The 24,067-nt window shown below is 39.3% G+C and overlaps 1 protein-coding gene across 3 annotated transcripts; it reads right to left on the bottom strand.

The window, feature by feature from the left end:
* Positions 1-590: 590 nt before the first annotated feature.
* On the bottom strand, positions 591-23,944 carry LOC119730258 (DDB1- and CUL4-associated factor 6-like). Of its 3 annotated transcripts, none has more exons than XM_038203064.1 (17): positions 23,746-23,944; positions 18,401-18,462; positions 16,867-17,037; positions 16,056-16,160; positions 15,766-15,879; positions 13,233-13,368; positions 12,226-12,482; positions 11,852-11,939; positions 11,439-11,620; positions 10,177-11,331; positions 9,226-9,386; positions 8,905-9,012; positions 8,072-8,258; positions 6,689-6,845; positions 5,807-5,892; positions 5,547-5,652; positions 591-4,377 (listed from the first exon to the last, which is right to left on the bottom strand). In XM_038203064.1, the coding sequence occupies exons 1-17, from the start codon at positions 23,831-23,833 to the stop codon at positions 4,319-4,321; spliced, it is 3,222 nt and encodes a 1,073-aa protein (XP_038058992.1). In that variant the 5' UTR covers positions 23,834-23,944; the 3' UTR covers positions 591-4,318. The 3 variants fall into 3 exon arrangements, with proteins under 3 accessions (XP_038058992.1, XP_038058993.1, XP_038058994.1); XM_038203065.1 differs by having other exon boundaries at positions 11,439-11,617; XM_038203066.1 differs by lacking the exons at positions 591-4,377; positions 5,547-5,652; positions 5,807-5,892; positions 6,689-6,845 and having other exon boundaries at positions 8,084-8,278.
* Positions 23,945-24,067: the final 123 nt, after the last annotated feature.

Below are 24,067 nucleotides of genomic sequence, written 5' to 3'. Positions count from 1 at the left end.
AAAAAAAAAAATACAGTGAAATGGGTAAAGAATGTATTCAGACCTTCGGAATTAATTAAATCAATGGTGCTTTGAACCATCAACATTTGCATCAAGCTTAAATACCCATTGATAAAATTGTGTAAAAAAATCGTATGTACAGGGCGAGTAAAAAATAGAAAACCCGAATGTCGGGTTCTGCATGAATGAAGTTCTGCATGTAGCACTTTCAAAATCTAGGATATGAAAGCCCAATTCATAAGCCTTCTTTTGGTGCAAGAATCATTCAAATCGCTCATGTACTTTTCTAGTTGCGGAATTTTAAACCCAAACAAGTCTAAAGTTCTGTCCACAGATCACACAAAAGAAAGTGTTCTTTCGGCAAACGAAAAGAATTCACGTACATTCCTATGCAGGCCCCCTAGGGGATCCGTGGACTAACACGACCGCACCGTTGCAATTTCAAGAGGAGGGGGATGGGGCGTGCCTCAGGATCCGTCAGACAGGGTTTAAATCATAGAGCTATATTAAATTACTATGGTTAAAATCCACTTTTAAGTGGGTTTCTTTACCCTGTGCATTATACCAATGACAACAAATGAAGAAATTCCTTGTTATTGCATTATTGTTTAATGTATAACAATCCACGTAATTACATATGACAACTGATTTACCTACAAACAGCATCGGAATTATAACAATTTAACCATTTCCTGTGCTGTTACAGTTGTTGATGATCACTTCACACATTCATTAAACATCTAACGTGATCACGTATAATAGGGTTTCCCGTCCAATTTCAACTAGCTGGCTCATTTCATTAGTTGAACATCTCGACAACAATGTTCATTCAAAGAGCTTTTACAGCACTGATCTCAACATGAAACATAATTTTTATACAAAAACTAGGACGAATTACAATTCTATCGTGATTTAGGCTACACTGCAAATAAGATGAATTTTATCGGTTCATTTTTAATATTGAAATTATCCACTTAAAGAAAATGTATTTCCCGTGCTATTTTCGAGTTTCATTCAGCCAAAACAAAAGTTATTCACTTTTGAATGAAATATCGACCGAAAAAAATCGGTCCAGTTAAGTTATTGAATTATTACTTTTCGATTATTAATTTCGATTTCTTGGCTGCCAGACAATAATTCCGTTCTCGCTCTCTCTTTTTTCGGAGGTTTGCAGACATTAGGTTGCAGACATTAAAAAAAATGGGAAAAAGAGGTTTTTTTCCGTCTGAATCAAAAATCAAGTTGAATTTATTAATAGAAATTTGTTGAAGAGCACGGGAACGCAACTCTAAAGGGACACTTTCTTCCCAAATGTGCACTTTTTGGCGAACTATATTAGTTAGAAAGATTGCTACATGTTACTGTAAAATATAACAATTGTTGACTGCTGTCATGTGGAATACTTTTTTAAACACCCGAGGCGCACATAATATAGCACCCTCGGCAAATTTGCTCCGAGGGGGTCAAAAACGACATATTCCATATCACAGCAGTCAACAAGTGTTTTGTTATATCGTGGCAATTAGCAAGATACATGTTTTTAACTCACTCAAGAAATAAATTAAATCACTGTAGCGTCACTGTCACGTTTTGATTGCTGTGAGCTGTCCTGCCAGCTTAGAGATTGAGAGAGATAGCAGTTTTCTGCTGCGAGGCGCGCGGGCCATAATCCTACACAAGTGAAGTACCATTCACGCGCGCGCTATTATTCAACGCGCTGTATTTATGAAAGTTTTTATGCTCGTTACGTAGTGGTATGTACCGGTATATGGTTATGAGGTTATTTATATGCAACGCAGTGTATGAAGTAAACGGTATGGAATAGACACCAGGCCATTCTAGACTGTATATAACACAGCATGTTATGCGGCGTCATTCTGACAGTTTGGTTCAAACTTGGATGGTTTTACTCACTGCTGGATATAGTAGACGTTACCAGTTAGATGTAAACAAACGAAGTTTCCAATATTTTCTCCGTAGGTCAGACATTTTTTGATATTTGTGTATATCCAGAACTTTAAAACAAGGCAAGTAGGCCTAAACAATTAAAAGCACTAATTTCGGCGGTCACTTGTTGAATGTATACCTTTAACCCAACGATGTTGAATAACAAAATTCAAGTACTTTACATCAAATTTGCAATGAATAAAACTTAATACGTTGGTTATTGTTAGAGATCAACCATCATTACGTTTGAGGTGAATTTTTAAATAAGTAAGCAAAATATCGCACTTTTATGTTGATATTAGGCCTACTAGACTTTTCAATTTCGGTCGATATTACAAAACATTATTATGCCATTATATTACAATTTGTATATACAAAACTGTAGCAACTAGTAATACATGTATTTCGTTCATCAACACACTCTGTATGTTGTTTTTATGATTAAATGTTTACTAAAATTACACCTACATAATTAAATGATGTTGTTGCATCTTGAGCTTCAATATTTGTGAATAATTATGTGCACTTCACAAATACACAATAAAGATATGAACTAAGAATTGTGACTTTGATTAGCCTGAAGAAAACTTCCTACCTAGAGGAATCAGGGAATGTAAACATATACGCTAATTCAACTTCTACTTAACTTCTAAAAACTGGGAGGTTCTGAACTTACGGAAAAGTCAAATATTCATGGAAAGAATGTTGCAACCTGACGCTGCTTTTTTTCTTCATATGTCATCTCAATGAAGGTCAGTCATTGCAAAAATGACGATAAGATATGAATCTGGGACCGAGAAACATTTCCAATTTTGACAGGAAATACTTAGAAAATTGTCTTGACTCTCCGTAGACTTTGTACACAACCGCTGAAGTAGCGTCAGGTTGCAACGTTCTTTCCATATTAATTAATAGATAACATGTGAATGATAGGGCTACTGTATCCGCTGGTTCTGGTGACCTGTAATGTCTCTAAGCTGTCATTGCATGGGTTGTATACGTATCCAGTCACCCGGAGCCATTACTTCCATGTGCACATATTAAAACATACCTACAGAATATGTAATGACAATTGACTTTCAACTGTGGCTTTCACAAGATTTTGTTAAAGGGATTTATAGCGGTCCCTTGAAAAGGGTTGTGGGGATGAGCAAAGGTTACTGAACATTACAGTTTGCTTAGCTGGAGACAATCACGCTGATAATTCAGACAAGTTATCATGAACTTTCTCCTGTAAGAAATACATCTGTCTTACTTTTCATGCTGACTAGTTTTCAGAAAAGTGCTTTAATTCTTAAAAGTGAAATATGCATAAATTGTACAATAGCAAAGCACAACTGCTTTTATTAACAAACACTTTCTGCAAAGCACCAATACTTATGTAATGCCAAGTTTATATTGCACAGCATGTTGCAAAGTATTCCCGAAAATGTGAAATAAACTTCCGAATCTTGCATACCTTACCATTAGGAATATCATTAAAAGACGTTTTAGTTAACTTACATGAAGGTTATCAACATTCTAAATAATGTTCCAAGATTGTTTCATTAGTACTTACTCTATAACAACACACCACAGTGATTCAGACAATCTCATCCAACTCTATAATGAATTCTTTTGCTGTTGTAGCCCATGTGGGCCGTGATATTCAACAAATTCGATTTTTTTTCTTCAAACGAATTCTCAACTTTTATGTTTTATATTAACCCCCACCCCCCCCATGTCTTTTCTTTTTGGGCGTCTGCAACCCTTTGAAAAGGGCTTTAATTTAGGGTTGCTCTGGCAAACCAATAGATCTGCCCAGTGAGCAGACCAATTTTAGTTTGTACATTCATCCTTGATAGTAAGTTGGAAACCACTTTGTCCTGCAAGAACTGAATTATGTTTGGCGGCAAATAACTTGAATTTTGCCAAGTAATTATTCCAAAACAAATCATGGACTGATTTTTTTCATTCAATGTCTCATGCATAGGTGAACAATTTGTTTAATGCTCGAATATAACAATAAAAAAAAAACCCCTATTTTTCAGTGTGAAATTCGAAGAAAAGTACAGACAATACATCTTTGAAAGACCTTTCTGTAACTTGCAGGATCTGTGCATGTGGCTTGTTACATTACAGACCCAAATGATTACATTTCAGGTTCATATCACATTGTGGGTGTATTGTTACATGATGGACCATTACCACTTCTAGTACTTGCATTTTTTCACGAACAAGTTTCCAAACAGATCCTGTCCTTGCACAGGAATGATCACTGTGGCCCACACTGTGGTAAACAGCCCCAGTTGCAAACTTGGATGGCTCAAGCTGGGTATCCCATGTTAGCACACAAGATGGTAGATGATACAGCCAGCATCCATCAGACAACTCAGCCCTCATCATCTGTACTGTTGCCACTAGATGGGGATTCTCGTGAACGTCGACGCTCTAATTACAAATTAAATCCAGAGTCCATCATTTGCAGCTATCCCAAAAGTAACTGGTGTAATTATTGTTGAAAAACATACATGGTTGAAAGATAGTAAGGGGACTAAACTCCCTGTGAAATTATTCTTTCTGGCAAGATGTCATTTTGAAGAAATCAACGAAAGAAGGCCTTTCCAACGGTGCGTCTTAAGAAGCACCATTGGAAATTTCCATGAGCAGTTCGTTTTTTTTATTCGGCGAAGCACGCGCAAGCGTTGACACGATGCACACGTGCGCGCAGTTGCTGTAATTCGTCGGATCGGTGCGCGACATCGCGTCACCGGCTCAGTGAGAACGTGTCTCGGACGATTATTCAGGCCCAATTCAAAACATGATTCAGCAACTTTTGATTTGATATCAAGATCCTAGAATGTTGTTTTTCTCGAAATATACAGCTAAAGCTGAGCTGAAACTTCATCAGGTTAGTTGTTCAGCACCCTTCTCTAGATTTTGAGCACTTTTGTTGCTTCAAACGAACAAAATGCACAAATTACAAATGATGGACAATACCTTTAAACAAACCTACAATTTTAGAATCTTGAAAAAGTTTGTGACATCTCAAGATTCCACAATAAATTTTGTTTCATGGCAAACTGAAAATGTGGACTCCACTTTTTTTTACACAATCTAAGTACCACCCAGGTTTGTCTAGAATCAATGATTTATGACCTTTGACCCTCAAAATACATCATACTTCCCATACTTACTGATGGTTTAGGTATCTATACGAAGATTGTGGAGGATTTCTCCAAACTAACCTCCACAAGTACTGAAATGTGGCATACAATGGTCTGACCTTCAACACAACACCCAACAACGTTTGTTTTTTTCAATAATCGGATGTTTTTCACAAAATTATCTGAAGATGAAGTATTTTTTACGTCCCCAAAATCCATTAGTTATGTGAACTCATCTAAGTGTGGGGAAAAAAGAATGCTTATGGGATATTAAGTCACAGGGCAAAGGGCATTTATAGCAAGTTTCAGCAATTTTATAGCATTTATTTTTTTTGACATTTCTCTGGAACTTGTTTCCAGTGGTTTTGAATTATAAATTCCATGGACTTATGTCATAGTTTAGGTATGAAGTGTCCATAAATAGGCTATATGGTAGTTTCTTGACGGACATACCTTCTCGGAGATGATTGAGGGACGCTAGCATACGCAACATGAACGATGGTGGCACTGTGATAGTATCCCTTGTCTCATCAAGCATTAATTCATTGATTCTCATCACCTGTAAGTCAATAAAACAATGGACAAGGCATTATATTCTGAATAACCTTGCTAATAACTGAGTGATACAAATGCTCACAATCACAGTGACCAATGATTGCATTTACGGCACAACTAACCATACCATTAGGTAAGGATTGAACTGACTTACATACCTCAGTAGCCTCTTCAGGTACACTAGGCACCTCTGCTGATGGAGACCATAGCTTGACATCATAGTCAATACCACTTGTAGCTAACACTGTACAGATCAAAATGTAAAGAATATTATTCACTAATTATAAATAGCTGAAAGATCTACTGCCCATGCTCTTGATTTTCAAATTGCATCTTTCATTGTAATGAAAAAAAAAACCCTACTTTTTTTCTTATTGTGGTGTCTGTAACCCTCTGAAAAGGGCTTTTGGGTTGCTTTTTGGACCCTAACAGATCTGCCCTGTGAGTGGTTCCTGGACTTTACATGTGTTATAGATACTGATAGGGGGCGGGAACCAGTCTACCCAGTGAAAACCAAATTATTGTCAGGTCGCAAGCAATTCAAACTTTGTGAAATAATTACACCATAACATTAACTTAACGTGGGCCATTTGTTTTGCTCAATGTCTCGTACAAAAACCAATAACTTTTGGATTGCTAGAAATAACAAAAAATTGAGTCTGTGTCATAGGTAAAGATCTCTAGAAAAATAGCAATGAAAATTGCATCTATTTTGCTGGTAGAATCTGAGAAAAAAAAAACCACCAACAGTGCACCTTTAAAATTCCAGTAAGCTGAATTCTCCTAGACAAACATTGTGGATAAAGTGTAACAAACTACAAACAGTGTACAAGAGTTATGGGGTACAAGAAACATTATGGACAATGGGACCGCACAAAGGAGCTTGAGATTTGAATAGAAAAAAGGACAGAAACAAAGCACAGAACAAAAAGTAGGGAATAATGGTACCTTTATTTGAAGGGTGTGCTTGTGTGTAATGTGGTAACAAACTGGCCTAGACAACTGTATGGGCAAGAAAACTCTATCTCTAGACTACTCACAATGATCAAATGGATGTGGCTGGACACAATTGACTACGTGTCTATCGCCCTCTAGCAGCATGACAAGCTCAGCAGTGTGTCGATTCCAAATGAAGACATGACCACAATCTGATCCACTCAGCACAAAATTACTACCCCAGAAGTTGGCTTGTTTAATCTGTGAAGAATTGATATAGAATGATATGACAAATCAGGGAATTTAAAAATGTGTGATAAATCTTTTCAATCATGACCGAAAACAAAACCCAAAAAATAACCACGCTTTTTAGCGAAAAAGACAAATATTTAATAATAATAATAATAATTTGGGAGGCTAATCATCCTTACTCGCAGCTGGGATGCTGAATTGCGAAGGACGCGGCTACAACGTGGTCGGGCCGCTGGCACGACATCGTGGGCCACATCGACCCATAAATGACCACGGAGCACAGCCTGAGATCGAAAGTGTTTAATTTTTCCGGAGGGAGGAAAACCGGAGGGCCCAGAGAAAAACCCTCGTGGCACAGGAGAGAACCAATGCACAGCTCTACTCACATGTGATCCGTGGCCAGGATTCGAACCGTGGTCACCTTGGTGAGAGGCGAGCGCTTTACGCACAAGCCACCCATGCCACCCATTTCCTGTGGTCTATCTAACAATGCAACAACATGTGTATGTAAATGGTTTTTGGATGGGGGATGCTATGTGGGTTTTGGGATATTCAGAGCCTTCCAATCCAAAACACAACAGAAGGGATTGTCATAACTGCATTTTTGTCAAATCATAATTCAAATCTCTACGGAATCCTCAACCAAAACATCAACGATCTTCTGTCCTTTTCACCCACACACTGCCATGAACTTGGCTTCCTCCCTCCTTCGCAAAAATAAGGTGTTTTGGATGATATGTCATAATTCTTGGAAAACAGACCAATCAATAAAGTCCTGGTAGTGCGATGTTTTGATCACAGCCGTGAGTGAGGCAATCAAATATCCACCAAATATCTGACATGCGTGCACTTACACATGATGCACTGGGCCAGCCATAGAAGTAGACATTCACATGAGAATAAATAATGTCATACAATAAAGTCATGGACAGACTGACAGACCAACTTGACCAAATCTTCCCTAAATTGCGACGATCTCTATGGCATGGCTATATTATCTGGTTGCCAATTTACCATTTGTCTTGAATTGCGATGACCTTTACATATCTTGACCCCAGGCATGTCTACATTACTCGGCACCTACAAATTAAACTCACCATTCTGACATTTATACACCATCTTGACCTTTGGCATGTCATCACAGGTCACAAAGTCGCCATTGTTCTACAAACATGGCGACCTTTATCCACCATCTTGACTTCTGACATGACTACATTACTGAAGCGCAAACTCACCATTGTTCTTGAATTGCGATGACCTTTATACACCATCTTGACTTCTGGCATGACAACATTACTATGCTGCATCTCCCCTTTTTCGCGTGCCTCTCCTTTTTCTCGTGCTTCTCTACGTGCTAGGAATAACTCACGTAATCTGGACTCTGTCACACTGGGTGGGCGAGGCCGTCTGGTATCATCATTGCTACATTGAAACATTGTTTACTGTAACATATAGGTTTGGAAATGAGTTCAAATCATCTTTCCTGATATCTCTACCATGCTACTTACAACAATCTGCTGTTGCCATTGTCTAATAATCTTCACACTGTGTATATGGGAGTCAATACGTCAGCTTACAGTGATGCCAACTAGAGATAACAAGCTGAAATATGATGCCATAGTGTTTTTTTATATTTTTATTCCATTTATTATAAAAGGCCATTTATTCTGCAATCAAAGGGTTAACATGCTTAACTTGTACATAAGAGTTTTATACATTTGTGGCATTTAAGCAAAAGGTCTACACAACTTATTCTCTACACAACTTATTTGGATACAGTAATGCACTTGGCAATGATCTCAATATGGGCAGAAGCCAATTTCACCGAGTTGCAAAGTGAACAATTACGGATAGGTTGAATGACTGAATGAAGTGTTGGGCAAGTCCTGATTGGCTAATCCAACCACTCCAGGGTGTCAATGTAAGCATTCCGAATGTGTTTTTCTCTCCTTCATTCAATCAGTTGAATAACACAAAATAATCCCCAAACTTGACACATTTCACTAACCACAAAATGCACCATTTGCTCTGTGTTCGTGACAAGTCGTATGAAACCTGGTAATGTTACCTTTCATGACGTCGACGTCTTCTGCGCAGTCGGGGTGGCCTCAGGATGAGATCCTCATCACTATCACTCTCACTACATGTAATAGATGGACTCTCAGGAGAAATATCCCTACAAGGAAATCAGAAATTACAGCTTTGGTTTTACATCCTGTTACGAGTTTGAAATACAAATGAATATACCCAAACAAACTAATTGACAAGTGCTTTAATAGGAATGATCTCTTTCTTCTATTATGCACGTCAACTGCTAAAACTTGATTGTCAAAAACATCAAAATAAAATGAAAAATTGAAGGATTGATTAAGGATTACCACTAACATACCCTGAAGCCACATTAGATGCTGTTGCACCCATCAGTCTCTCTGTACCTTGGCTTGATGTACTAGGTACCTCACTGCTAGGTGGTGGAGTACCAGCAGGACCGCTCACACTAATACGACGTTGTTTTTGACTTATAACACTATACTGACCAGTTCTTCGTTCCTGTCAACAGAATGAATGGCAAAATCTGTGGAACTAATTAGCAAAGGATCTACAAAGTTCAGACAATTTTGCTGAAGAAAAAACAGGTTACGAGCCAAAATGCCATGCAGTGTATATTCATGTATACTGATGACTGGTTTGCAGTGGATTATTGCTAAGCATATAAGCAGTACCGTCTCCTCGGCAGTTGAACAAAATTCAACCACAACCACCTGGTATAACAGGGACTGTGGTAGGATTACTGATTGGACCTGACAGATAAACAGTCATTTAAAGCATTTCAAAGTAATGACAGTTGTGCATCGTCAGTCCCCGAGAGATAATTGCTTTCCATTTCCTTTGTGTGGTCAATTGATCTCTTAGGCCCCCCCAAAAAAGTCTCCGGTTTCTGGTATGGAGCTTGCCCAAAAAGTGGTGCGGCGACGCGGCTTTTTTTTTTTTTTCACCTTATATTTTTGCTTCAGATTTAGGCTGACGACTGCAAATGGTGCCCGACTAAACTTAGTGCAAATATATGGGAGTCCAGAGAGGCCACATAAAGCTTATTCTCGACCATAACCCAATCTAAAAACACGTTAAAATTGTGCAGCAGCAGGATTCCAGTCAAACCAGTGAGTTTGGCAGTTTTGAGACATCATCTTTCATTGAAAAAAAAACCTTTTTCATTTTGCCGATGCGCATGGCTACGGCGACGCGCGCGCATACCAGAAACCGGAGACTTTTTTTGGCCTTAGTACCAATGTGTGCTATCCTTGCCAGTCAACATGTGTATTATGTGAGTATGACTGACCTGAGGATTGGTATCTTCCATTCTGTCTCGCAGGGCAAATATTGAAGACTGGTTTCCTTGACCATGACTCTGCTCATCAGGTTTGACTTGTCTCAAGTTCCCATTCCCTTGATGGATTACTACTTCAGCCGGCATGCTGGTCTCCATAGGACTGCTTTGGAGTGATGTGTGACTAGAACCTTCTAAAGTCTTGGGTGATTGTGGGGCCGTTTCCAACTCCATCGGTACTTCTCCCTCCTGTGTCGTTAACTGTGATTGTGTTGGACCCTCATCCACTTTTGAAAGATTTTCAGTACTGCTGCTTAACCGCGAGTCTCTATTTGCAGGCACGTCTTTTGTGAGTGGTCTTGAGCTATCAGGTTCAGCAGCTCTTGATGGGATTGGATTCAAGTCATCATTGTTGCTACCCAGTGTTTTCTTAGGGATTTTGTCTGACTCTGAATCACTCGAGCTTGACTCATCGCCTGATGATCCTTCCCTCGTCAGCTTTCTCTGGTTCTTGCTGTTCCTCTTACTACGTGACTTCCCAGACGTGTCTTGATGATCTTTGTCCAAGGCAGGATCGTCGGTCAGACTACTTGAAGATGCTGAGCTATTTGGACTTCTCTTTCTTTTCTTGGAGTCAGTCTTGGTGTTGTCATCAGTCTCATTCTGCTGTATGCTATTGCTACACATTTTGTCTTCAGTATCTTTACCATGACCCTCAGATGCTGATGGTTTATTACTGTCATCAGCTCTATTGTCTCTAGGTGTTATCTGCATACATGATTGCACACTGCTTGATATTGCACTGATACCTTCCACTGATACTGCTTCAACCATTTCACTACCTTCACGATGCAACTTCTGAGTTTCACTCACTTTTGAGACGTGGTTATCTGGTCCTTCTGATGTATCGCAACTTTCAGATTGGTTCCTCTGTGCACCTCTCTGATCTGAGTCCTTGGAAGCTGTGTCATGTATGGATGGAAGTTCTAATGTTGAGACTTCATCATCATGTCTTTGGTTTGTGCTACTTGTTGACGCCTCATCAGCTGCAGTACTTTGTTTGTTTGCTTTGATTCGGGACGTCATTGCATCTTTAAGTCGTTGTTGGATAGCTGCACTTGCTGCTTGTTCAGTGGAGGTTCTCTGGAGAGAGCTGAAGCGGGAAGTCTGCCAGATAAAAATAAAATTAAAAGCAGTGAATTGATACTCTAATTGCACAATAGTGTTTGCTTTGCTGTGCTGTTACTACTTTACATAACTATTGCAAAACTTACAGCTTGCTGTGCTGTAGATGGTCCAGCTGCATCACTTGATGGTTGTTCTTGAGAACTAGTGGTTTCAGCTGATGTTGCAGCGGAGGCTGTACGTCTAGCATGAGAAGATGTGGAATCATCTAACCAACGTGTTAGCATCTCAGACATACGTTGGATGATGGTAAGACGTGGTTGGGACTCTGCTGTAAGTAAACAGAAGACTGAAGACTTATTCACATTATTTCCAAAAGTCAGAAATACTCTCTTATTCATTTGTGAAATGTCTTTTACTTCAAATCAGACAGTTGTTGGTCTTGTCGCCCAGTCAAATTGTTACCTGAATGTTATGACTGTGTTCCCCCCAATAATCAGGACCTACCGATAGTGTTTCAAGAATGCTTCCTTAGATCTTGAGATTGAGGACATTGACTGACCTTGTTCACCTCTTGGCCTTGCTTTAGGTCCAGTATCAGACCAGTCACCACGGAGACGTAACCTCTTGATTGGATTGACCACAGGATTCTGCAATCAATCAAATTAATGACTCATGTGCAGACTTCAACTTAAGACTGATGGAAAAAAGTTTGAAAAGAAGCCCACATGTATGATGCTTATATGGAACAAATAATTCCAAAACAAGACAATGTCAGCATTAAAAAAGCAAACATTATGGTTAATATTGGCAACATTTCTGCTGCATGTCCACATTCCGGTACAATGCCTGTTCCATCCAGACTAAGACACTGTGGATTTGTGCACCATCAATTGACAGCTGGTCATAAACGAAGGCAATTAATAGAGTCATTACCTCATCAACATCAGCCATGGCTGAGCCTCCTGATGCCTCAAGACCCATCTCGGTTAACCCTTCATGATGTTCATATACTGTCTGCTTCTTGAAAGTATCCGTAGCAAACAGGTAGATGTAATCTGAAGAGTAACTGACTAGTATCTCATTACCAGCTGTAGAATACTGGAGAGATGTCGGCCGATTGTACTTATTTTGAAGATGTGGAGGACAGAAACGGCAGAACATGCCTTGGACGCCTCGACCACTGTAGTTACCTATTAGCAAGTAGAACAATACACATGCCATCTCACAGAAAGTTGCCTCTGTGTTTTATGTACAGTTTGAGCGTAAGTTAAATTTCTTTACATAAGAACTTAGTGATAGTTATCTATTCAACTCAGCCATGGTGGTCATTTCAACAACTCTTGAAGTAAAACAGGTAATGAAATCATGGAAACAAACTATCTCACAAAGCTGCAGACCATAACCCAGAATCAATACTTAGCTTATCTGTATGCAGATTTGAATTGGTTTTACAATAAGAAGTTTGTTTATGGATTCTTACCTATTTTGTTCTTTTTCTTCTTTTCCTTTGTTACGCTACATTTCTCCAAAGTAGGCTATTATTACTGGTATCTTTATTTTTCTTAAACTGTCTTTCTGCCTGATATTAGTTCTTATGTCTTTCAACATATTTATACTTCAAAGGTTTTTTATGTGCATATTGGGAAGACAAATTTCACTTTTGTAGTTTTTTAATTGTGACAAACCATCTCCAACCCATCATAATTTTCTTTGTGACATCAGAAGATTATTTCAAAGTTCAATAAGAAAGTGTTTAGATCATCATCATATGATTGCGTATTCATGCTGATGGGTGAACATATTCATGCCTTAAGGCTTTGAAAAAGCCGCAATAACTTGTTTGACAAATTCAAGGTACAACGGCAAGTAAATACTTTGATCCTGTGTAAGTATAATTATGTACCACTATTAATAATTTGTTACAGGTATTGACAATTCACCTGTTGATCGTGTTCCAAGCATCCTGCGATCAAAGACACGCACAGTGCTGTCTGAGCAACCAACACCAAGATGATAAGGCATGATGGGATTGATTGCAAGTGATGTCACAGGACGACGACAGTTGATTAATACATCCTACACAAAAAGACACATCCAAAGTCAAAGTATGATACCTCAGCTGATGATACAGACAAGGTGTTATGTGCTGATATTGTTTGTAACCCAGGGCGGATTGCAATTACTGGTCTTAAAGCTCTGGCTGTCAGTCGGTCTAAAACAGGATGACCATTTTAGCAGATTTTTGGCTAGATCTGACGGATTTTTTATGCAAAAATTGAATCTAGGGCAAAATCTAGCAGAAGGAATATTTCATCAGATTTCTAGCAGAATTCTGTAAAATTGGTGATCCTAGCAGAAAAATATTGCAGATGTGTTTTGAACAAGCTTCAATCACTTCAAAACAAACCCTTGAACAGCGGGGACAGGCAGGCCAGTCTAAGCATTGAGGTTCCCTGATGTGTACAACTATAGGCATGGAAGCCAGGCTAGACACGTGCCAGTTAAAAAAAGAAAGAAGATACTTAAAAGGAAATGTTACAACATCTACATGTAGGTTTAAGTGTTTATAATGTGTTTGGTGTATAATTCTGGCAGATTTAGCAAGATTTTTGTTATATCTAGCAGAATTTTGAAATACATCTGGCAGAATTTTGCAATTTTTATCTGGTCACCCTGGTCTAAAAGTAAGACCATTTCAATAACACGGTCTAAGTGTGAAGACAGTCTTGAAATAGTTAGCCTGGGTTTGGGCTGGCTTCAACCAGTCTAGGCCTATATTTATTGTGATGATAGAATCATAGCAGAGCACTGTTTGGAGTGAGGATTTCTTCCAGGATAGACATGATAGACTGATCTTCCACAGGGTGAGTCAATAGAAAGTCACCTGGATTCATTATTGTTTTCCCCTTAAAAAAACAATTAAAAAAAATATATACACAAATGAAACATGCATATAAGCATGTTCTTCCACTCCTGTACATTCTTTTTACTTAAATTGATCCATTTTATAAGAAGTTATGCAATATGCATGTTTTACTAAAAGAACCAATTTTTACGCCTGTCAATGAAATGCTAAATGCTTTGAACTTTGAAGCTTTACAGCTGAGTGAGAACTAGATATTACATTCAAATACAATTAAGATTTTAATAATTCGAGTCAAAACTGAAACATTATTTTTAGATCAGATTTTGAGTTTTGTATATTAGGAACAAATGAAGTCTTTTACTGAAATGGTGACGGTGATGTTTGTCCTTTTTCCTGTGCAAGTTTTCGTTCATTCATGGAGGTAGGAAAATCCCCATGGTTCATTGTATTTAAAAGGTATTAATCATGCGTATTGAAATATGATCAGTGGTGGACAGCTGATTTTGTTGTGGTATTTCTATTAAAACAGAGTGATTACATTATGCAAATTTCGTGAAATTTAAGTTACTAGTCAATAACATGTGTTTTATTCCCATGTTATTTCAATTTAATGGAGTGAACTACATATTCTACCTCATTCCCTTTCTTTTTGACTCGCCCTTTAGATAAATTTGACACTGAAACTACGAGTACACATTTTCTCGACATGCATTGACAGATTTTGATTTGCACCACACGAACGAAAACATGCAGATCTTCTGACATTGCAATTAAGTGAGCACTACGGCCTGTAACCATGGACCGTTTGTTTGTGAATCATTACTCTTCAAGTAAGCAGGCTAAGTAAAGACTGGCTTACTACATGTGTCTCATGCAAGACCATCTAAGTGCGACAGTGGACTGATTAATCTTGATGGCTAAGACCATGATTGATATGCAATCCGCCCCTGGTATGGGGGCATGGCAGGCAGAAGTCATACAAGATCTTGCTGAACATATGGGCTCCGTGCACAAGTACTCTTTCAGCGGCCAGAAAAGACCTAGACTGGTTCCCGGTCCATCCTTTGTGTATTTCGAATGATCAAAGGTTACTAGGGGCAGGGATTAGTCTGGGAGACCATCACAAGTTAAATTTGAATGTATTCGCACGCCGACGACGCCTGCCTCTCACACAAAGACGCTGTGGCTAATAGCTTTTGTACATTCAGGAAGTCGTGTGTACTTCGCGCGCGAACCAGTACAGTACAGTATCCACACACTGCGTGTCCCGTCCATGAAGCTCTCAAAAGTGCTAAAAATGCGCCCTCTTTTGCTGGCGCACAGAGCCCATACCTCAAGCTGTGTAGTATAAACATTCAATAATAGGAGGCTAAAGCCATGGAATGACAAGTAACCTCTGTCGTCAATAATGACAGAAGAGCAAGCATCAAGGATAAGACCTTGTCAACACCAGCCAACAACTAAACCTACTACTACAGCTGCTATGGCCTGTCTCATATAGGTATATGCCTACAGTACCACACGAAACATGAACTGCCTTGTTGAAATCCTTGTTTTCAAAGCCAAGCTAAGAAATAGCTCCTTTATTTGAGGTGAGTTGCACTTACCTCTCGACATTCTTCTTTCATACATTTATTCTTGATACGAAGATCAAACCATCGGACTGTGCCGTCTTCACCACAAGACAGGAAAGTGTATGGGTCATTAGGCACAGTCACTACCTAAGAATAGAGAAGAACAATCAAACTAATAGAAATAGCAATATAAAACAAAAAGGATTCTATCAGGTAAGTCACCAATGTGATTACATGTTTGGAAATGATTTTATGTAATAATATACTGTTCCTGTATCCTTCCAGACTAGTTTTAACAAACAGAAAACTCAAAGTACATGTACCTCATAAGCAGTTCCATAATGGCAGTTGAACATGTGTTCACCGTGATGTGCAGTGTTTTCCACATCATTGAATGCTATCTGACCGTCCCCAGAGCAAGAAACAATCTGATAAAAAAGCAAATCATCTAAAGTGTTCAAATATGGACTACACATATAATATCGGGAAGGGGTATGCTGAGGCATAGTAGCAAAAACGTTGATGTTTAGCTACAGTTTTGTCCAAGAAGATGGGTCACACTCAGATGTGAGCCACTGGTGATCTATCACTGAGGGCTGACTGGCTCACAATGACAGTACAATGCACCGGCTATAGCTATAGCAGAAGATGCATTCATGTACATGACATAGATAAAGAGCTGTGTTGAACCTGATTAGCATCATGAACATGTCAAGAATGTAACACAGATCCAATGAGACACTCCATGAGTAACATCTGTAAAGTATTTCAGCAATAACCTTGGACAATATCATCATCTGCTTTTAAATTGTGTGGGCTCCATGCACAAGTACCCTCTTCAACAGTTACCAAAATGGTGTTGAGGAGACCACTTGGAGTTGGAGGGACATTCAAATGCACTGCCAACTGCATATGTGGACGTTCACAGGAATCCATGTTCAGAATAAAGTTAGTGGTATGTACATGTACTTTGCACCATTCTCGTGCAAACCAGTACGTGCAAGCGATGCGTCCCTTCAACCTGGGCTTTCAAAAGTGGTCACAGAAGTGCAATCCACTGTTTGTACAGTCCGTAAAACAATTTAACAACTTATTTTAACAAGAAGTAAAAAGGCTTGAATGAAATTAGTGTACCTGACTATCATTGCAACACGGCATGAATTTAGCACTGAAGATATTAGCTCGATGGCCAGATGCTATGCTTGTGAGTTTCTTGCGTTTGTATGGATCAGATATGCACAGTTGTTTGTCATCAGCACCTGATAGGATTCTATAGCCACTATCATTCCAGCAGATAGTATTCACCTGAAAAAGAGAACATTTACCCCGAATGTTACACAAATTGTATAGTTTGTTTGAGATATGTGTACCTGGTATCACAGAAACTGAAAGAACAATTATTCATGACAAATGTACAGCTATCAGTATGCACTTTCGTGACGGAGATACATATGCATGATGTAAACTATGGTGTATTCAAAAATCAAATCATAGGAAAAACACATAGAAAATCAAAATCATAGAAAAAACATCTGAAGGTTAGCAAATGAGGCGAAGCCGAGGGTACCATTTTGTTTTTACTACTTGTTTGAGTCTTTAAAAAGTAAAAATATGGTAATTAAACGTTTTGTTTTTTTAAGTCAAACTCCAACACAAGGGTCAATGGAAAATGTTAGATTAGAGAGAATACTGCACTAGTTCATTTGACAAAACTAGGCATTTTAATTGAACAGTCTCTGAGGTGAAAGGTGATGTACCCCAGGAACAAGAGGTGACATATTCCACGCAGTCAATCAGGTTGTCACACATACATGTAAACCTGTGCAGTTTAACCCTAACTCCTGGGGCTCTTTTACTAGAAGGTATCCTGAATCCGCAAAAATCCACCAATTTGTCATGCAAAAAATGTTGGTATCCTGAGTCCATCAGAATTCCCTGGTGTAGATACTGGAGGTATCCTGAATCTGCCAAAGTCCACCAGCAAAAGTCTCAATGGATTCTGGCGGATTCAGGAAACCATGGTGGCATAAAAAAAAATACAGCATGTTTTTCCATAGAGACTTCAAAATCCATCACCTAAATTTCTGGTGGATTTTGACGGATTCAGGACACCATGCTCGCATGAAAATTGTGATGCGTGTTGTTGCACAGGATCAGTCAAAATACACCAATGCATGGCGACCCCAGCAGCATTGCCTGGATGGGTTATTTACATAATCCATTGTTTATATGCTGAGGCCTATATAGCCCCAGTCACAAGCTCCCATCCACCCAGTACATGTGTGTACATGTTTGTAAAGTACATGTATGTGACAGACTTGGCAGGGCTAGTGCCAACATTATTTACATGTACTTGTCCACAAACATTGCAAAAGAGTACTGATGAGATCCTGAATCTATCAAAGTCGCCCAACAGTTCAAAATGGAGGTATCCTGAATCCATCAAAATCCGGCAGTTCCGCTAGGCTTCCAATCCTGAATCCATGATCCCCCAGTTTGTTTGATATGAAAGTATCCTGCAGTGAATCCGCCAAAATCCCCCGAAACACGGGAGGGGGGGTGGATTTTGATGGATTCAGGTATGTTAGGATCAATGCATCACATGAACAGTTTTCAGCCACTGAAATGTGACAATCCAAGAATGATTGATCCATGGATATATACTTACGCATCCTCTGTGAATATCCAGCTTGTGCTCTAGCTTCAATCTCTGCATAAAGTCTGTGCTTCCTGTAGAAAACATTTAAGAGAAGCATCAATATATGAATTTCATATTCCTAGTCAGCAAGTTGGGGGTCATGCAACAAGCACCAACAAGTGTCGACAAAGCTTCAACAAGTTGTACACGCATTTTTCAGAGTAATTAAGGTGTTTACAATGCAAAGTGAGCTCCTAAATATCATATTAAACATACCACAAATACTTAAAGTTATGTTTGTTAGCCCATGTGTATTATTAATTGACAAAGTATGATAATAACAGTAGTGTTTTTGCAGCCTAGCTGGCAGCCATCTTGTATGCTAGGACTACTCCCTTTCTACAGGTAAGTGCTTGTACCTATAGGTAAGATTTACCATCATACCCCAAACCAAAGTTTTAGGTCAAATATTTTTGTTAATTTTTTTTTTAAATACATGAACCCTAGCAATCTCCACCCCCATCCCGTTGGTTGGAGTCTTTTACAGTGAGTACTGCACTAGTTCATTGTAAACTGATTATAATGCTTTACATGGGGTTAGGCATACCATCAACAATTGGAGTCCAACAGTTTGGGTGTAGAGTTTACGATACGGTGTTGGAAATTGAAGGGGTGAATGGGGAAAACCTGTCCCAGGCTCATAAGAAAAGTCACACTTAATCATGTTTTATCCCCAGAGTGAAAACACTGTTCGAAATTCACAAAAATCACAAAAATAGGGCAAATGTAATAAAGACAAGATGGAAAGATTCCCATACATGTATCTGGCCATCACTTGTCACCCTGTGTACAAACCTTATGAGACTGGTCTGAAATTTTTTAAAGTATTTTCTCAGTAAATACTTCATTATATTCCCTGCTAAATTTAACTTTTTAGGAGATATATTCTCTTTCTGATGGCTAGTCAGTAAAGGGAAAATTAGTGATGGCCAGATGTGGGGAAAAAATCTTTTTTTAGGTATAAAAATCCCAAGGCGTCCGTAACTTCACAATACCAGCTACACACTCTTTCAAAATACATGTAATTCACTCCCATACTCGACCATCTGGCCGGCACCTGATTTCATGAAACTCATTGTAACTTACGATGCATCGCGGCGCTGCGACGCGTCGTATCCCTACGATGCGTCGCAGCTGCAACGCGTCCTGCGATCAATTTCACAAAACGCGTCGTAAGTGCGACACGTCATAGATGTTTTTATAGCACAACTTGTTCTTGAGAAGCACACGATTTCTCAGTTATGTGACCTGAGCAATATTTTTTCTGCTTGATGCCGACAGTTCCGTCGTGACGCAAGCAAATTGCGGGTCGACCTTAGGCCAACCTCGTCCCCAGTGCTTACTTGATTTCCCACCTCGTTTCCAATTAGTAAACCCTGGATAGGAAACTTTCTTCCAGTATCCTGATTCAATACTGCAATTGGCTGGTTATGGATTTTTATCGTGTACTTGGTGTTGTTATTCACAACGTGCAGTACGTGTTTTCGCGATTATTCGTCCACGCCTTCTCAAAAATACTCATTTCCTTTCCAATTTGTTCATATTAATATGACATGCGATACTGCATGTTGTCTCGATAAGATCGTAACGGTTTAAGTTAAGAAATCATGTTTTTGTAGCTCACGCCATGCTCGCACTGCAACGATTGACTGTTTTTACCCCCCCCCCACACCGCATACAAAAACAAACGCTAATGTAACGCACATGCAGGCACCAGACTATTCCTCATTTGCATACGTGTTCAAAAATCTTGCACATGCAAATGATCCAATACCAGGGTGAGAGAGCAGGTAGTGATAGGCGCGTACTGCTCGACACCTTGGGGACGAGATTGACCTGAGGCCTGCTTTTTACACGTCGCGATTCAAGTAGACTTGGCCAAGTCTGGGTTGCGCTCGGTCTGTATCTAAATGTGCGCATAGCGCATACGTACTGTACAAGCCGTACCATAACGCGCCCTCATGCGTCAAATCCAGACCAACATGTTAAAAACGTACATGTTCATGTTATTTTTATGTGATGCAGCAACCACGACTTGGTCAATCTGCCAAGCATACGCGCTGGTTTGTTCCACGTTTGTACACAGTCTATGGAAATTAATTTTCGCTGTGATTGGCTTCTACCCATATGGGTAGAAGCCAATCAGAGTACAGTATTTCAGGTAATTGGCGTTTGTATTCTTAAAAACGCGCGCAGGTTGTTTTTATATTATTCCTGGAGCACCATGCAATCAGCATTGTCTGCGTATTTATTCGCGCAGCCAAAGTTTCGCGGAGAACACACACACATCCCATGGTGAGGAGTAGAAACAGATACACGCACGTGTACATTTGAATACTTTGAAACGGCTCTGGGTACACACAACACGTAGCACCATCAATGGATCTCAACATCTTTTACAGGTTAACCATAATAAAAAATTCCCGTTTGTTTTGAATGACATTTGAATGTCGTGTTCTTTATAATCCATCCAAGAGCAGTTGATCGTAGCATAATCATCCAAATGTGTTTGAAATCTACAAATTAAGAGTATGTTTTTAAAACTTTGCAGATTGTTATCCAGCCTTCCATTACCTACTGAAAATAATAAACAAGTCTTCAAAAATTGGTTACTTTGATTGGTCAAGTGACGTTGCTACATATGCATAGAGATGGTGTTGCATATGCATCGATGCTACGTGCGCGTACACGCGAGGGGGGCAGCTGATGGCAGATTGATCAAGTCGAAATTGCTAACTTTTGCACCACATGTATGCACATGCTCTGCAATACATGCACACACATGCAGATTGATCAAGTTTTTCTAACTTTTGCACCACATGTATCCTGGGAAAAAATTCCGTACTGGAACACCACTTTTACAATTAATTTTCAAGTGCCAAAAGTTGCATCCTTTATGGTTATTTCTTCCACTTTCCCTTCTCTAGTCTCACCCTCTCCTTTCCTTTATTCCTATTTATTAATCAGTCACTTACTTCATCGAGATTCAAACCTCGGACTCTTGCTTGAAACACGAGACTTTTAACTGCTAGGCCGTGCACGATCGCTGTTGCAATGATCAATCTTTGGACGTATTTGAAGTAACCATTGAAATAAACTAAATATTCATGAGAAAATAAATATTCATAATGACGTATTGCACTATCATTGGCCGGCTCATGCGTTGTCACGGTTTTCGATGTCATGCGTATAACGTACTGCTGTCTTCCAGACACTTCGATCAGTTTTGACCGGCTGCTTCAACTTAGTTCTGCATGACGATCGTGTGCATCCAAAATGTGCTCTAAAAACACATTTTTGCTAATTGTTTTCGCATTGCCGAGGCTTCCTGGATTCCTCTTTGCTGAAATCACAAGGTGAGGTGAAAATTGATGTGTTTGGCGGCAGGTAAAGTGGTGGCCCAGTATGGAACTTTTTCCGTATCCTGGATTCTCCTATTTCTGTGCAGATAAGGCTTTGCAAACAGATAGCAAAGCAACCACTCTTTTCCTCCAAGAAACTGATATTGTTGGCTTACGATCATCCAACATACCGATTAACAAAATCTCTTTATTTGTGGCGACAAGCAGGAAATTCCAAAGCGTGCAGATTTGGCGTTGTAGAAAAAAATTCCTGCCTAATTCTACGCAGTGGATGCTGCATGGAAAATCTGTGCTGTTTGGGCCATTTCACTCAAGTTAAACATTCTTTTTTTTTAATAACTTAGACTTCTTGGCTTTGGGAACATATATTTTTGAACATATTTTCTTTCTTTTTCCTTTCCTTTTTCCAATGCCCATACACTTTTCATAATTTCAAGATTATTTTCAATATCCTAATGGTTATATCATTACAAGGCCTATATTTACATATTTACATAACTACATTTGAAACATATTTACCTATGAAATGTAGATCCCAATGATATTGTTTTTCTGATCATCCCAATCAACAGAGATAATTTTCAAGATGTCAGATGTTTAAAGTTCTGACCAAAAACATCCAAAATAATATAAGAAATGTGTCTTTTTGGTTGCACTGTAGGCATGCATAAGTGTAAGTTTTATACCCCTGTAGAAACTGCAAAGTATTATCTATGACATGTTATTAAAACTATAATACTGACGACAGTGGTGGACCAAGAAAGGTCACTGTACGGTCATATTTTCGACTTCTGCAGGCCTGGAAGCATCTGCCTGCTTTTGTAGTTAGTAAATAGCTGTAAAAAGCAGATTGTTTTCATTTTTTGCCTGAATTTCCGGGACAGCCTTCAATTGCCACATTTTTTTCTGCTGCTGGTTAAAGTTGCAAGTGCAAATGCAATACATGCACATACATGTACGTATAACCATGGAGCTATGTGTTTATAGCTCCATGGTATAACAGACAGTGTGTGCGCATTGTTATACGGCACTGAAGTGGAACGTGTGCTGAAGTGTACCTTGTCGTGCTTCTGGAAAGACGTGAACTAAGTGACTTTTGCAATTATTTTTTTTAAGATACCGACTTAAAGCAATCTGACTTGAGTCAAGTCTACTCGAGTTTCGAAGCATCGCATTTGCTCGTACCCCCCCCCCCCCCCCCGCCCCGCAAACAGGACGCTGGGATACTCTGATGAATTCACGCTCTGATTGGTTGGATTTAGCGTGACCTGTGACCTGCGCATCATCACAGTCATGACTCTGCAAAGTTTGAAACGGCCGTTAAACTCTGATTCAGTACTCTTTTATTCCAGTTTAGAGATTTTTGTTGTTGTTGAAAAGCGTTATAATGTAGGAAATTCTGTAAAACTTATCTGTGTTGTAAATTTACAATTCCCGTCACTTGCTCAGGCTCCGTTTTGAATCATGAACGGTCGGATTGCATTATGCGATGCTCAAATTTTGTCCACATGTAGCTTGAGTAACTCCAGCTGACATGCTCATATTCATTCACATGCTACATGTGAATGAATATGAGTATGTCAGCTGGAGTTACTCAAGCTAGTCCACATGGTCCGCAATGAAACAGAAATCACATCCGGTACGGAATGTGCACAATTCTATGGGAAGTTTTCAGATAGCATTTGCACACATTGTCATGATTGTCTAACTGCGGTCTTGAACAGCTGCAGCCAGATGCTTTATACCACTTCCTTCACAAGAAGCTCATCAGATCAAAGTATCCCAGCGTCCTGTTTGCAGGGCGGGGGATAAATCGGGTGCGGACTCCCGGCAATGCCCGGACTAGCCCCACTAGTGTGGCCGCGGTATGCTGCGCTGAACCTCAGAGGTTCAGCGCAGCATACCGCGGCCACAGTAGTGGGGCTATGCCAGAATATCAATATAAATGCTTACCAATGATCGCTTCTCTCGTGGCCCGTTCATTACTGAAGCCCAACCCTCTTTGCCTGTCAATACTATAGAATTTATTCCTCCGATTCATGTTATACTCAATAATGGTTACAAACTACAAACACCTTTCAGACAAAACAAATCCATAATATTGTGAGCCTGAGCTGCGGGGGCCTAAGCGTTTAACAACAGGGTGACCGTAATGTCATGCCCAAATTCTGCTAAATGCGCTTCAAAAATCTGTCAGATTTATCAAAAATCTGCCAAATTCCCCAGAATCACTCGGGAAATATACACTATAAACACTTAAAATCAAATGCAGATG

This window comes from Patiria miniata, unplaced genomic scaffold (genome assembly GCF_015706575.1).
Source record: "Patiria miniata isolate m_02_andy unplaced genomic scaffold, ASM1570657v1 HiC_scaffold_22, whole genome shotgun sequence".
In the NCBI taxonomy this organism is placed as follows: Eukaryota; Metazoa; Echinodermata; class Asteroidea; order Valvatida; family Asterinidae; genus Patiria; species Patiria miniata.
The sequence above is the reverse complement of the archived record's forward strand: the minus strand, read 5'-3'. Positions and strand labels throughout refer to the sequence as shown.

Excerpts from the sequence above, each read along its gene's own strand:
- LOC119730258 (XM_038203064.1), bottom strand. The coding sequence starts at position 23,833 with ATGAATCGGAGGAATAAATTCTATAGTATTGACAGGCAAAGAGGGTTG. Across the intron at positions 12,483-13,232 it reads GCTTGGAACACGATCAACAG|GTAACTACAGTGGTCGAGGC; the intron begins GTGAATTGTCAA and ends ACTTGCTAATAG. Across the intron at positions 4,378-5,546 it reads CCTCAATCATCTCCGAGAAG|AGCGTCGACGTTCACGAGAA; the intron begins GTATGTCCGTCA and ends ATTTGTAATTAG.